Below are 16,221 nucleotides of genomic sequence, written 5' to 3'. Positions count from 1 at the left end.
CCCCACCTTCTAGCAAGTCGCCTGCCCCCCACTCCTCTCCAGTGTCCTCGTGTGGGGGGCATGACATGGCCATTCACACACATGTGCAAAACCCAGCTGGGCTTCCTTGGTCCAGTTTTGCACGCGTGTGTTAATAGCCTCAGTTTTTGATTGTGTGAATGACCTCCGTTGTGGTTCTCCATGCAAGGAAAGAAAAAACATTACTGACTTATTTAAATAGTATCTCTCTCTCTCTCTCTCTCTCTCTCTCTCTCTCATTCCAGAAACTGAAATAATGGCTGGGAAGGCTGTAGTCCTTACTGTCTACATCTTCACCTTCCTGGTTGGCCTCCCTATCAACCTCATGGCCTTATACACATTCCTGGTGAAAGTATGGAAGAAGTCAACCCCCACTGACGTCCTCTTGCTCAACCTGACTGTGTCTGACATCATCCTTCTGCTCTTCCTGCCCATCAAGATGGTGGAGGCTGCCTCAGACATGGCCTGGCTTCTCCCTGCCTTCCTTTGCCCCCTCACCAACTACTGTTTCTACGGCAGCATCTACATCAGCACCCTTTTCCTCACGGCGGTCAGCGTGGAGCGTTACTTGTGCGTGGCCCATCCCATCAAGTACAAGGCGAAGCGCAGGACGGCCTACACGGTGGTGGCCTGCTTCTTCATCTGGCTGCTGGCTTGTTCCCACTGCAGCATTGTCTTTATTGTGGAATACCACAACAAGACTCTCTCTCACTCCCCCAAGAACTTCAAATGCTACACAGAGCTCTCTTCCGCACAGCTTCATTTCCTCCACCCTGTCCGTCTAGAAATCTCCATTGTCCTCTTCTGCCTCCCTTTCCTCATCACCTGCTTCTGCTACATCAACGTGATCCGCATCCTGGCCTCCCTGCCCAACATAAAGCCCCAGAAGAAGAAACGGGCCATGGGGCTGGCGGTGGCCACTTTGCTCAACTTTGCCATCGCCTTTGCTCCCTACAACCTCTCCCACATTGTGGGTTTCATTCAAAACAAGGCTCCTTCCTGGAGAACAGAGGGCTTCCTAATCAGTTCCTTGAACACCACCTTGGACCCCATCATCTTCTTCTTCTCCTCCACTGCCATCCGACAAGCCTTCTCTGACTGCCTGGGCGGCGTGCGCAGGAAGCTCCAGCTTGTCATGCCATCCTGTGCTTGCTTCAAGGTGCCCGGAGACAAGGGCAAAGAAGGCGAAGTAGATGGAGGATCTGTTTCGAGTCTGCAGAGTGCATCTCCTGACTCCTGTATGCCCACTGAAGCCTCCTCTGAGCACATCACGAAGACCTGGGCCATCAAACCATTGGACACTCTGCCACAAGTTCCTTGCATTCAAGAGTGCCCAACGCCTTGCCAGCTCAGAGAGCAACCATTCCTGGAGACATTTTCCCAATGATGTTTGCCATATCACACTATTAATATAGCGAAGATTGCTTTCCACAATCGCCTAGAGATTAATGGGCATTCTTGAGGACTCTGGGTCAATGCTGGAGTGTTAGCAACCTAAAACACTGATCACACAGACTCTAAAGCACAGCTGAAACCAAGGTTGCTTCCACACGGGTCCTTCCCTCTGGCATATATTTTATTCTTGATTTATCAAGAATAAATCTTACCTTGGGCTGCCCTGGAAGACCGCCTGCTCCCAAGGGTTGCTGCCCACTTGACGAGATCATCTGAGGGGGCTCTGCTCTGGGTGCCGACAGTGAGGGAGGCTCAGTTGTCATGCACACGGGACAGGGCCTTCTCTGTTGCTGCCCCCAGACTCTGGAATGCTCTCCCGGTGGCTATTCGCTCCTCGGTCTCCATCACAGCTTTTAGAAAGAGTGTAAAATCTTGGCTTTTTGCCCAGGCATTTATTTTATTGTCTCTGCTGCTGCTCGTTGTACTCTGTATTGCTTTTATGCTTTTGTTTTAAATTTTTTAAATCAGATTTGTTTTATATTTTTAGCTTAATATTTTGATTGTGTCTTTTTTACAATCTTGTTTTTAAATTTTACTGTAAACTAACTTGGGAATATTTTAATGAAAGGCGGTATATAAATTTAACAATAAAATAAATAAATAAATAAATAATAGGGATGTTGCAGTAAAACATAATTTCATTGGTGTATACTTTTTAAAAGTTTTATTTTCATTCCTTGTTCACTCACTTTTTATAGAGAATTAAAAATATAACCCAGTCAAGTTCTTGATTTATGCGGTTTTATTTATTCATCTAGTTTTTTATTTTTAAAGGGTCCAGCCTGCTTTTTTCCAATATGGCTTCAAGGCTGCTTACAACTTACATACTTACAACAAAATGCATCAATCAAGGGAGTTGCACAATTGCCTGGCCATTTTTCTAGTGGTTTGGCGATTGTACAACTGCTTCACACGATTTCAACCTTTGCTCAGATTCACTCACTGTAGCTAAACATGCATCTGAATAGTGCCCACAGGGCACAAAATGCCAATGGAATGCCATGTGGAATTGTTACATTTCTAGACTGCCCCATCCAAAGGCTCTGGGCAGTGCACACCAAGTTTAAAAAACATCAAAACAAACACCACTTCAAACACACCGCTTAAAACAATATAAAAACCATTGTAAAATAATTCAGAACCATTTTAAACCAATGAAAGCACTTAAAAACTATTTACAAACCTTGGAAGTCCAGGCCAAACAAGTAAGTTTTTAGGGCTCTCTTAAAGGCCAACAACAATGAGCCTAAATTATGGATATCTGCCAGGAGTGCATTCCATAGGCCAGGAGCAGCTACAGAGAAGGCCCGGTTCCGAGTCGCCACCAGACATACCGGTGGTAACTGGAGGCGAACCTCTCCAGATGACCTCAGTGTGCAATGGGGATCATACTAAAGATCTCTAAGGTATCCCGGTCCCAAGCAATGGTATGTAGGCCATGGTTTTCTACCCTCTCCAATATATGCTCACAACAACCCTTCAAGGTAGATAGGCTGAAAAAGAGTGACTCTCTCACCCCATGAGCTTCATGATTGAGCAGAAATTTGAACCCAGATCTCCCTAGTCTGAATCCAACCACCTTTGCTGGTCTATTGACTGTAATGAAGATTGAAAGATTGGATCCAATCACTTCCCCACACTTTCTCTAAACATGAAACTGAAATACGGAGCTGGGAAATGACATTTCGACACTGCTGTGGTAACTCTGGATCTAAAATCCACACCCAAATCTGAATCCAATAGTAGTGTGGTCCAAGCACAGGAAGCAATTACCGAGTTTTCCTTTGACTAGTTATGGAAATATTCTCTCAATCTCTCAGTCTTATTTTCAAGTGCAACTTCAACTGAGAGATTTCTTGTTCAGCAATCTAGGGTGTAGAGTATGGGAGACCAAATAAGTTAAAAGACTATTGGAGCTGGTGATTTTATTACATTTTGCCCAACATTATACTTTTCTTGTGTATGAAATATGGATTTCTTCCCACTCTGCTGTGTGATTTCCTGCAAATTGTGACCACAGGTGATAGTTCTCACTTCCCTTTTCTATTTTAAAGAGCAGGGTTTTTTCTCTCTTGCGTCCTTCAAAATGCCAAAAAAGGAAGCATCATTTCCTCTACCGGATGCAACATTCGGGTTTTTAACAGTATGTGAAGATACACACACCACTTGTTTTTGGAAGCCAGATTTGGATCACCTGTGGAAGATTCTTCCTCTCTTTGGAGTCTGAGTGGAGTGGTTCTCAAACTATACCACAAGTAAGTTTTCTTAAATGCCGCTGGGAACTGGCATTCCTTTTAAAAGAGAATTATAAATGCAATGCTTATAGTAGCTGACATCCAGACATGCTGTCCAGATGCTACAAGGGAGGGACAAATTTCACCAATCTCCCCTTCTCCCTGATGCCCACTGTGCCTCCCGAAAATATGTCCCTGAGGGTCATGCGACCCTCAGGGATATATTTTTGGGAGGCATTGTGGACTTCATGAGGAAGAAGGGATTGGTGAAAACTCCCCTCCTGTGTGGTGCCAAATCAGCATTAGTCTGGATGTCTGACAGTAAAATTGAGGGTCAATTAATGGAATATGGCAGGAATTGATTGATATTTGTGACAGCAAGGCAGGGGAATAAGACTCCAAAAACTGTTTGCACAGAGGCTGTTGGGCAGAATGTCCTCTCATATTCTGAATAATGCTATCAAATACATTCCTTTTGGGTCCTGAAAAGCAGAATTCAAATGGAATGTGAACTAGTCGAGGCAATTGTCGGAGGCAGTATAAAAATGCCCTAGAAATCCCTACAGCAATTCCTTCCACCTTCCTCATCTGCTGTGTGGCCTTATCACACCTCCAGTCGGGGGTGGGGGGGGTGGCCCTTCCATGAGGGACGGTGAGATGGTGGCCTCATATGCTGGAAGTCACAACTTTTGGATCACTGCTTCACCCTGCTGGGGTGCCAATCTTCTTCCCTACCCCCCAACTTCAGGTAGGAATTATAGGTGTGTGCATGAACCAGTTGGCACAGTTTGGTCCGAATTCGAATCAATATACGAACTGGTTCAATTGAACTGATAGGATGGGCAGGCTGGTTTGTTAAACCAGCCTGAACTGGTTCAAAGTGGTTTGCAACTGAACCACTTGAATCGGCCCAGTTTGCAGTGGTCAAGTTCGATTGTGAATCGGTTTTGCACATCCCTAGTAGGAATGTCCCTGCTACCACTGCCTAGCTTTTTGGCATAGTCTAATTATGTCACTGCCATTGTCTTGGCAGCATGGCCTGAGAATGCTGAGCACTGACTCACAGATGGGAGAGCGTGTCATTTCTCAGTGTCTGAATACCCCGTGCTATAGCCTTGTTGAGGAAGTACAATTTCTCATGCAAGCCTTTTGCTCTGATGGCCACCATAACAAAGGTGTGGAGAAAACGGCATGTCTGTGCGCACATTGTCTATTGTGATGGTGTGCAAGTGGGATGCATGGAACTGTAGTGAGGCCTGTGCAGTCAGTGACACATGACTCAGAATCCTCTAAAGCAGGGATTCTCAACGTTGGGTCCCCAGATGTTATTGGACTTCAACTCCCATAATCCCCAACCGAAGTTCACTGGGGCTGGGGATTATGGCAGTTGAAGTCCAATAACGTCTGGGGACCCAATGTTGAGAATCCCTGCTCTGAAGCACAAGAAGGTTCCAAGTCAGATCAGCCAAAGTGAGAAGTGTTCTGTGGAAGCGTAAGAAAGTGCCAGAATATGTGAATGACTCATTGTGGGTGACATAACTTTGCTCCTGAAATGAAGCTGATCAAACCTACCCTTGAGAGAGGACAACCATCCCTGAGTGTCCTGACAAAAGAACAGAGTTCTGCAGCTTGTGGTCTGAGAGAAAAGAAAAGAAATGTTACTGGCTTGATTAAACATCAGTCTCTCACTCTTCCCTTCCAGATCCCGACAGGATGGTTGAGAAAGCTGGGAATGCTGTGATCCTTGCTGTCTACATCGTCACCTTCCTGATTGGCCTCCCTATCAACGTCATGGCCTTATACACATTCCTAGTGAAAGTATGGAAGAAGTCAACCCCCATTGACATCCTCTTGCTCAACCTGACTGTGTCCGACATCATCCTTCTGCTCTTCCTGCCCATCAAGATGGTGGAGGCTGCCTCAGACATGGCCTGGACTCTCCCTACCTTCCTTTGCCCTCTCACCAACTTCTGTTTCTACAGCAGCATCTACATCAGCACCCTTTTCCTCACGGCGGTCAGCGTTGAGCGTTACTTGTGCGTGGCCCATCCCGTCAAGTACAAGGCGAAACGCCGGACCGCCTACACAGTGGCGGCCTGCTTCTTCATCTGGCTGCTGACCTTTTCCCACCTCAGTGTGGTCTATTTTGTGGAATACCACTATAAGACTCACGAAAACAGCTCCATATGCTACCGGGAGTTCACTGGTGACCAGCTGGCCATCGTCCTCCCTTTCCGGCTAGAACTCTGCATTGTCCTCTTCTGCCTCCCTTTCCTCATCACCTGCTTCTGCTACATCAACGTGATCCGCATCCTGGCCTCCCTGCCCAACGTTAAGCCCCAGAAGAAGAAACGGGCCATGGGGCTGGCGGTGGCCACTTTGCTCAACTTTGCCGTCGCCTTTGCTCCCTACAACGTCTCCCACGTTGTGGGTTTCATTCAAAAAATGAGTCCTTCCTGGAGAAATCAGGGCATCCTCCTGAGCTGCTTCAACACCACCTTGGATCCTCTCATCTTCTTCTTCTCCTCTACCGCCATCCGGCAAACCTTCACTGACTGCTGGGGTGGTATATGCAGGAAACTACGCTTTGCTGTGTCATGCTGCACTTGCTGCAAGAAGCCTGGGAACATGAACAAAGAAGCAGAAGTTGACAGAGGATCTGTTTCAAGCATGCAGAGTGAGTCACCTGAGACCTGCATGCCCACCGAAGCCTCTTCTGACCACCCCACAAGGACCTGGGCCATCAAAGCTTTGGACACTCTGCCAGAAGTTCAGGGCACAGGGCACCGAGGTCACTCATAAGTTTGCTAGCTCTGACTTAGGTTGTACCTCTAGACCATCTTTTCCTACTCTCTTTCACAATGCCAAGTCATTAAAGCATCTAAGATTGCTTTCAGTCATCACAAATGTCTCTTGGTTAAACAGTAGACATATAACATAAAGTTGTGCTGTTGAGTCAGTGTCAACTCCTGGCAACCACAGAGCGCTGTGGCTGTCTTTGGTAGAATACAGGAGGGGTTGACCATGGCCATCTCCCACCCAGTCTGAGATGATGCCTTTCAGCATCTTCCTATATTGCTGCTTCCCAATATAGGAGTTTCCCATAGCCTGGGAAACATACCAGCGGGGATTCGAACTGGCAACGTCTTGCTCCCTAGGCAAGTTATTTCCCCTCTACGCTATTAGGTGGCTTGCAGACCTATAATATATCATATAGGTTCAATCAATAACATTGGGCCTTTTCCTTCTCAGGTTGAAAACGAGTCTCTGCCTCCTTTCTGAATATCACAAACAGTAGAGGAAGTCATGTCTCAAAAGTTTCTGTTGCGAGTTCCTCATGAAGACAGTGGCACAAGAATATTACGATTGCATCCTTCCAAATCACAGACGGTGGCTCACAAACTGTGCAGCAAGCTGGACACCCAAGAGGGATACAACGTGCTGAATCCCTAAGCTGTGCCAATCTTCAGAGGCCCCACAGCATTACAAAACGTGTTGGAATGCCCGCTCCAGTACGTCACTTATCCCCCGTCACTGTGCTGATCACCATTATAGCAGCCGTGATCGAAAGAAGCAAACCCTGCCTAAAACTGTGATGGCAGGCATCGTGGTCTTGGGGAAGAAAGCATGAATCGCCCCCTTTGCCAAGAAAGGTCCACTCTGGTTTGAATTTTAATGGGAGACTATATGTGTGAGCACTGTAAGATATTAGGCAATGGAGCCGCTCTGAGAAGAGCACCTGCCTGCTTGCATGCAGTAGATTCCAAGTGCCCTCTCTGGCATCTCCAGATAGGACTGAGAGAGATTCCTGCCTGCAATCCTGGAGAAGCCACTGCCAGTCTGGGTAGACAATATTGAGCTAGATGGACCAAGGGTCTGACTCAGTATATGGCAGCTTCCAATGTTCCTGACTGTGTCTAAACCGGGCCTTGGTCTAATAAAACTTCAATATAACTTACAGTTATTTCTGCACAGGGTTATAAATTCAATAGGATAAATAACTGTGTAGCCATACAAGCATATTTTTGTCTGATCAGAATGATGATGTCTTTAATTTCCCCATTTCACCTTTATTTTTTAACCAATTGTGTAAAACTGCATAAAAAAGGAAACTGAGTCACTTTTTTCCATATTCAGAGGACCCTCCTAATGTGAAGTCCTAAACTGAAGCTTTCTTAGCATGTGCCTAAATCCAGCATTGGGCTGCATGGATGCTTCCAGCGAACGTGGAAATGATGTGGTGTGACCTCACAGCTCTGCCCAATGAGATTCCCAACAGGAGTGGGGCAGAACGATGATGTCACACAATCTCATTCGCGAGGAGCTGCTTCTGTGTTCACAAGAAGCATCAATGCCGTGGTGAGTTCCATGCAGTGATGATGAGTCCCACAGAGCCAAGGAGGCTGCATGATCCCTCTTGGGTGAATGGTTTACTACCCAGATGGTGGGCCATTGTGAGGACATGACTTGTAATATCTGCATGAAAAACATTTGATGAATGGAGCCGTCAGCTTACCGGAGGAATTCTTAGGGGTGTGCAATACGTGTTTTCTTGGTTTGCTATGACATATATAACAAACTGAGGTTGAATCCAAACTGAGGGATAACAAACTGAGGTTGAATCCAAATAAGACAGAGGTACTGACTGTAAGGAGTTGTTTAGACTGAGAGATGGTTTAAATCTGCCTGTTCTCAATGGGGTTGCACTCCCCCTGAAAGATCAGGTAGTCTGTGAGTGCTCTTGGATCCCAAACTCTCCTGGTTTCTCAGGCTGAGGCAGTGGCCAGGAGGGCTTTTTATCAGCTGCGGCTGATATGCCAGAAACATCTATTTATGGAGGTAAAATACCTTAAAACAGAGGTACATATGCTGGTAACTTCTACACTTGGCTACGGTAATGCACTCTATGTAAGTACAGAATGCAGCAGCCAGATTGGTCTCTGAGTCAACCCGAAGGGACCATATAACACTGATTTTTAAAGAATTGCACTGGCTGCTATGTTTCTGAAAGAAATACAAAGTGCTGGTTATTATGTATAAAGCCCTCAACAGCATGGGTTCAGGGTACTTAAGAGACCGCCTTCTCTGTCAAGAACCCTGTCACCTATTAAGAGCATCTGGAGAGGTCTGGTTACGGTTGCCACCGGCTCATTTGGTGACGACTCAGGACTGGATCTTCTCTGGATCTTTTCGGGGAAAATGGCTTCCCCGGGGCTCTAGAATACGCTCCCTGCTGAAATAAGAGCGTCTCCACCTCTGCTTGCTTTTAGGAAGACCTTCAAGATGTACCTGTTTTCCCGGGCTTTTAAGTGAAATTTAAATTTTAATGTTTTTAAAATGTTTTTATTCCATGAGATTGTTTTATCTGTGTTATGAATTTTAACTGTTTTATATTGTTTCTACCTTTGTTATGTTTTAACTTTGTGCAATGCGTAGAGATGTCTCTATCAGGTGGTATAGAAATATGATTAATAAAAGAAATATGTTTTTATTATTAAAAGCCTGATTCATTAAAAATTTTCATAATGAATGCTTCCTGCCTCTGTTACACCATCCATCTTTATAAGGGGGGCTAACTTACAGCTCAGCCATTGCTGTGAGAGTGCTCTCACTCTCTCTCTCTCTCTCTCTCTCTCTCTCTCTCTCTCTCTCTCTCTGGAGAGACAGAGTTCACTTTAGTGACTACCTCCTTCTGGCTGCCATTTCCCCCCACAATGCTCTGGAATTAGCATAGTTCTGAAGCATTGTGGGAGGAAAATGGCACCTCCTACAGAACAGCCCCAGTTTGTATCCACCATTTTTCTCACAATGCCCCAGAATCACACTACATATGGGATATTGTGGTGAAAATGGCTGTTATATACTCCTAGTAAGTCTCGAAAGCATGGGATTGCTTCTATGGCAGGAGAATGATGGGAAAGCATGATGAGAAAAGCGGGGGGCGGCGAGTTTCTAATTGCCTCATTGGGAGCAGAACTGGTCTTGAGGTAAAGTAAAGTAAAATTGTGCCGTTGAGTCAGTGTTGACTCCTGGCGCCCACAGAGCCCTGTGGTTTTCTTTGGTAGAATACAGGAGGGGTTTACCATTGCCTCCTCCTGCACAGTCTGAGATGATGCCTTTCAGCATCTTTCCTATATCACTGGGAGACATAGTCTGGGAAACATACCAGTGAGGATTCAGTCCAGCAACCTTTTGCTCCCTAGGCAAGTTACTTTCCCGCTGTGCCATTAGGTGGAAGGAATTGTCCCCTTTGCTAAGTAGGGTCTACTCTCGTTTGCATTTGAATGGGAGACATGTGTGTGAGTGCTATAAGATATTTCTCTAAGGGGACAGGGCCACTCTGGGAAGAGAACCTACATGGTTGCATGCAGAAGGTTCCAAGTCCCCTCCCTGGCATCTCCAAGATAGGACTGAGAGAGATTCCTGCCTGCAACCTTAGCGAAGCTGCTGCCAGTCTGGGTAGACAATACTGAGCTAGATGGACCAAGGGTCTGACTCAGTATAAGGAAGCTTCCTGTGTTCCTAATAGACCTTTCAATGCTCCTCAGCATCACCCAGAATTCAGAATTATTTACTAAAGAGTAGGTTGGTTCTGTACAGTCCCACCCCTGCAATTGGGAAAGGGGTGCGTCTTTCTTTAAATGAGTGTTTGGAGAACATGGAAGTGGGGCATTCAGATGAACAGTTCACACGTGCAATACAATGATGTGCTGGAACAGTGTTGCGATGGTGTCCCCAGAGGAATTATAGACATGCTTTCTGCACATCCCCTTCCTAATTGCCTTGGTGAAAACAGTGCCATCTGAACCAGTCGAAAAACTGCTCAATTCCGGGGCCATTTCAGAACCTGGGTTGAAGTAAGCCACTTCTCCTTTGGATCTAAAATTCAAACAAGAAGTTAAATTATGTGGTATAACCAGAATTCAGTGTACGTTCTTAGTTTGTGGGTTCCTGTGCATTTCTGAGCATCGGTCCAGCTTCACTTGCACGATGGAGTTGTCCAGTTATTCAGGGACAAGTCCAGACAACAAAATAGATACTGAACAACTTTATTATAATGTATTATGAAGTACAGTATCAAATAGCAGCTCTTCCAAAATTGCTGTCTCAGTTTTGGGCACAGTGCCGCCTAGCGTTGGAATATCAACAAAACAGGTAAAACTTCCCATGATGTTCATACTGGCACCGAAATCTTGTACAAAGTGAAACTGCAAACGGGTGTCCGGGTTCCATGCAAAGCTCAAAACACCTGAGAATGTTTAGCGGTAGTCAAACAAGTTTCTATAAGATAAGTGAAATTTCTCAGAGGCAGGCTGCATATCCCTAACATTAGGTTGAAAACACAATCATACATTCACTCTAATGGATGCTATACTTATAGGTGTCAAATCTCCAGCTCTTCATCCCATGTATTGTAATAGGTAGCAACTGTGGATCAAGCTCCATGTTACTGGGAGATACATCATTGGATCACTTGACAGGTTAGGTTTTATTGTGTTATAGAATAGATCCTTCAAATCTGATCACAGCAGTGGCATTGGGGGAAAGGTTTTTTTAATTCCCTCCCTAATGTAATATAATTAACAGCATGGGGAAAGGTGAAAAACCCCTATCCATCTGATAGCACTGCCTTTCTGTTCAAAATTCAGAACATTACAGAAAAACAAGATCAGGAGATCCATCCACAAATTTCCTACATAACATGTAGTTTGGCCCCAACTGCCCTAAATTCATGTGCAATCCAAAATGAGCGACCTTTCATGCACCCCTGCACATCCATACCTCACATCTCCATTTCCATTTAATGTCCAAAAATGACCAATCTGTTCCATCCGTTGTCCTACGTAACATCTCTCAACCCAACTACTAGTTTGTCAAGCCCAAGAAATATTAGACTTAGGGAGGAGAGCTGGTCTGGTGGTAGAAAGCATGACTAACCCTTAGCTAAGCAGGGTCCACCCTGGTTGCATATGAATGGGAGACTTGATGTGTGAGCACTGCAAGATATTCCTCTCAGCAGGGGATGGAGCCACTCTGGGAAGTGTAGAAGGTTCCAAGTTCCCTCCCTGGCAGCATCTCCAAGACAGGACTGAGAGAGATTCCTGCCTGCAACCTTGGAGAAGCCGCTGCCAGTCTTTGAAGACAATACTGGGCTAGATGGACCAATGGTCTGAATCTGTATATGGCAGCTTCCTATGTTCCTATGTTCCTAGACTTGTATGACTCTTTGGCAGAGAACCTCCACCCCAGGTAAAGACTGAGATCTTCAAACATGCGACATCCCCTTCCAACGCAGCTCATTTTTCTATCCCTGATCATGGATGCTGGGAAATGTTGCTCTCTACATCCTTTTCGAAACTAGTAGCATCCTGGCTGCATACCGTCCCATCTAGAGTTGCCTGCTACATTTCCCCTGGAGTTCTGGAGGCCTCAAGAGTGCGAGCATAAAGAGGGAAAAGGGGGACCTCTCAGTCATTCAGGAAATAGCCGGTATTGCTGGTTGGCCTGCTCCTTTGCGGTGAGCCAAAGCAAGCTTCAGACCGGTGGAGCTGCATTTTTCCTTGAGGGAGCGCCACACTCGGGCAATCCCGTCGTCCATGGCAGAAGAGAGGAAGAAGAAGATGAGAGGGTCCAGGAAAGCATTGCATGCACTGGGGAGCACAGCTATCTGGCGCCAAGCGACTTCTTCCCCTTCGATGTAGCTCACCACATGGGACAGGTTGTAGGGACCAAAACAGAGGACAAAGACACAAAATGTAGCCACAGCCACCCTCACCGCACGGCGCTTCTTCCGCTGGTGGAGATGCGACCCGACCAGGGCACGGATGCAGCCGACGTAGCAGAAAGAGGTGATTGCCAAGGGCAGGAAGAACAGGACCACGGACAGTTCCAACCGCACAGGAGCCAAGACTACAAGCTCATTGGGCTTGCTGAACTCATAGCAAGAGCTGTCGTTGCCAGCAAAAAGGGTGGAGTTGCCGTTCTTGGTCGTCTCCAAGACAAAGAGAAGAACGCCATGGAACCCCACCAGGATCCATATCCCCAAAGAGACCAGCCAGGAATAGCAAGGCTTTTTGTAGATCTGATAGTAGATGGGATATGCAGCTCCTAAAAAGCGCCCCACGCTGACAGCAGTCAGGAAACAGGCACTGGTATAGATGGTGCCAAAATGGATCAGGTTGTACAGCGGGCAGAGGAAGGCCGGCATGGTCCAGTCCACCTTCCCAATCTCCAGCATCTTGAGCGGTAGGAAGAGGATGAAGAGCAAGTCCGAGAGGCAAAGGTTGATCATGTAGATGAGGTTGGGAGTCAGACGTGCCTTGGCACGGCAGTAGAAGACGTAGAGGGCCAGGGCATTGGAGGGCAGCCCCACCAGGAAGGTGAGCCCATAGACAACCAAAGGGACAATAGCCGAGGGTCCCATCGCATCAGGATCAGAGGAGAGGCTGTTTGCCTAGTACCGACATCCCCCGTCCATGATCCAGCAGCTTCCCATGCAATGCCGGAGATGACCCAAGGCGAGTGCTGAGCTGCTGCCGTGTGTTTGTGTCAGCAGCAGATGCGAGGAGCATGGAGCAAGTAGCACTCCCCGTGAAATGGACCATGAGAGATTGTTCAGTGTAGGTGACCATGAGTGAGGGCAATAAAGCCATAAACTCCCGGAAAGCCATGCAAGTGCAGAAGTGGTTAATGGCCCATTGGGCTTCTGGATATGCCTGGATGGACTGGGAAACAGGATGAGGGGACAGGAAGGGAGCTCCTTGAAGCTTTCTAGCTGAGCCACCTTTCTGTGGCAAGGGGAAGCACATCTTTGACGTTGTCATCTTCTAGAGCTTCCTGGGAATCTCATCTACCCTGCAGGGGAGGAACCCTTGAAATGCTTACTTCCTCAGCAGACGATTGAGGGCTCCTTTGTGGTTGGGCAGATCATGTGCCCAGACAATTGCCAGCTGCTTCTGGCTGTGTGGAGGATCGGAGGCTGGAATGTGTCTTCCTAGTCCCCAGAACTCCAATAATGCACAGCGTGGGAGTGTGGTGCATTATTTGGATCCTCCTGGCACTGGCCAGGAGGCTGCTTGTGTGTAGGTGCTGCGTGGAACTGTATGGCACCGACACACAATTAATTAGCCCAATTTCTTGGTGCCCTTGCATCCACAAGCCAAGCTAAGCTGTGGGCTGCCTAAGCAGGTCTGCTGTCGTGCCACCTCCAGGAGTCATGCGGCTCCTGGCCTGTAGTCCCTGTAATTTTTTTCATCTTTGTGAGTAGGGATGTGCACAAAACCAGCTGGCCCGGTTCGAGGCCGAACCAAACTGAACCCGGGCCACACAGAGGCCATGTGCGCAGGCACCCAGCCCCCAACATGGCTGCCAACATTCCCCCAAAATGGCTCCCAACATTCCCTCAACATGGCCTCCGGGCCACTGGGCAAAGGCCGAAAACTGGCCAAAGAGCACCCAAATGAGGCGAGGGGGCAATTTAGAAGGCTTGTGGGGGAGGGGGAACCTCCGTGGACAACCACCACAACCACCCCACCCCCCCGCTGCCGCCTCCAGGAACTCCCCTGAGGGGAGAACAAGGTAAAAATAAATTTAAAATTACAAGCATTTTCAGTCCGCGAACCCCCCAAACTTCAGGGGGATGGGGTTGGTTCATCCCCCAAGCCATTAAACCCCCAGACCCAAACCATGAACCATGAACCCTGCTGCAACATTGCAGTTCTTTTCCAGCACAAAATGTTTGGTGCTCGATTAAACCTGTAGGCCGCCCAACTGACAAATTCCCTCGAGGTGGTGTACAATCAAAAGAAAACCAGTCAAAATTAAAATCAATTATAAAACAATAGAACACATTTTAAAAAACAATGTCCTTAACCCATTCCCTTCAGCTGGGCTAGAATTCTAGCAACATAGGAAGCTGCCTTCTACCGAGTCAAACTATTGGTATATCTAGCTCAGTATTGTCTACACAGACTGGCAGCAGCTTCCCCAAGGTTCTCCAAGAGGCAGGAGCCTCTCTCAGCTCTACCTTGGAGATACCCAGGAGAGAACTTGGAATCTTCTGCATACAGGCAGGCAGGTGCTCTTCCTAGAGTGGCCACATCCCCTAAAGGGAATATCTTACAGTGTTCATATGTAGTCTCCCATTCAAATGCAAACCAGGGCAGACCCTGCTTAGCCAAGGGGACAATTCATGCTTGCTACCACAACATCAGCTCTCCTCCCATTGTTCTCCACCAGAGCTCATGCCTTTCACAAATGCATAAACAACTCTGGAGCCTGATTTCTCTGTCTCTCTTGGCCCTCTTCCATGCATTATTTTCCTTTGATTCATCCTCCCCCCTATAAATGTTAACCAGAGTCTCAGGCAGCCACTTTTAGCCATTGTGGGGCATGATAAGAATTATTTCGAGGAGGAGGTTTATTTGAATGATGTGTCACATGGTACGATTTCCCCCAGGGCTGAGAAAACAGATTTAGTGACTCAGGCAGGAAGCATGCTCTGATGAGCGATGGAAAGTGTATTCTCTAAGGAGGGCCTTCCAGAAAGGCTTGCTTGATTGAAAGGCTCCACCCCACAGAAGACGTTGCCCTGTTCTTCCCCTCAGGTTTGAACTAAGAGCATCCCAAAGTCCTCGAGCCATGATGAGGCAAGCTTGTGGGGTGGTTCCCCCCAATATTGAGGATGTTCTCACAAGCAGTCAAGGCTTACATGGAACATAGGAACATAGAAAGCTGCCATACCCTGAGTCCGAATCAAGCAGTATTGGCAATTGATATGGTCCTATGTTAACCGAATAACAGGCTATCAGTGACCAAAGGATGCTTTGAGAATTGTATTGAATGTTCTAAAAGACATTGTAGATCGAGATGATGTTGAAAGGATTATTAACAGCTTACTAACTGCTGCAAAGATCTCCATAGCAGCATATTGGAAAAAGAATATAAATCCTCCTCGGTCAGATTGGTTTTTTAGGATACAGGATATAGCATTGGTGGCAAAAATTACTTATTATATAAGAGCTAGAGACTATGCGCTATATGACACTTACTTTGTTAAGAAATGGTCAATTTTGTCTTGGTTTGGAATGATAAATTCAGTGATGCTGTACGCCTCTAGGTTTTGCCGTCGAGTCGGTATCAACTCCTGGCGACCACAGAGCCCTGTGGTTTTCATGGTAGAATACAGGAGGGGTTGACCATTGCCTCTTCCCGCGCAGTATGAGATAATGCTTTTCAGCACCTTCCTGTATCACTGCTGCCCAATATAGGAGTTTCCCATATTCTGGGAAACACACCAGCGGGGATTCGAACCAGCAGCCTCCTGCTCTCTAGGCAGGTTGCTTCCCCACTGTGCCATGAGGTGGCTTGCTGTACACCCCTACTCAGTGGTTTTTCTTTTTAATATGAAACGTGAATGTATCATTGTGAGATCTATTGGGTTATAATTTTGGTTGGCTCGAAGTTTGTTTTCCAACTGATTTATGTAATTGGCGATTGAAGTTTATTTGGGTCT

At 46.7% G+C, this 16,221-nt stretch overlaps 3 protein-coding genes across 3 annotated transcripts; 2 read left to right on the top strand and 1 right to left on the bottom strand.

Annotated features, from left to right (window-relative positions):
* The first annotated feature begins 274 nt into the window (after window positions 1–274).
* LOC128332845 (free fatty acid receptor 2-like) lies at window positions 275–1,405 on the top strand. Its single transcript, XM_053267614.1, has one exon. The coding sequence runs from the start codon at window positions 275–277 to the stop codon at window positions 1,403–1,405; it is 1,131 nt and encodes a 376-aa protein (XP_053123589.1).
* A 4,015-nt stretch (window positions 1,406–5,420) lies between these two features.
* On the top strand, window positions 5,421–6,509 carry LOC128332842 (free fatty acid receptor 2-like). Its single transcript, XM_053267608.1, has one exon. It carries the CDS (start codon window positions 5,421–5,423, stop codon window positions 6,507–6,509), a length of 1,089 nt encoding a protein of 362 aa, XP_053123583.1.
* A 5,674-nt stretch (window positions 6,510–12,183) lies between these two features.
* Window positions 12,184–13,131, bottom strand: LOC128332841 (free fatty acid receptor 3-like). Its single transcript, XM_053267606.1, has one exon. It carries the CDS (start codon window positions 13,129–13,131, stop codon window positions 12,184–12,186), a length of 948 nt encoding a protein of 315 aa, XP_053123581.1.
* Between the last annotated feature and the right edge of the window lie 3,090 nt (window positions 13,132–16,221).

Source organism: Hemicordylus capensis, chromosome 7 (assembly GCF_027244095.1).
Source record: "Hemicordylus capensis ecotype Gifberg chromosome 7, rHemCap1.1.pri, whole genome shotgun sequence".
NCBI lineage: Eukaryota > Metazoa > Chordata > Lepidosauria > Squamata > Cordylidae > Hemicordylus > Hemicordylus capensis.
The sequence above is the reverse complement of the archived record's forward strand: the minus strand, read 5'-3'. Positions and strand labels throughout refer to the sequence as shown.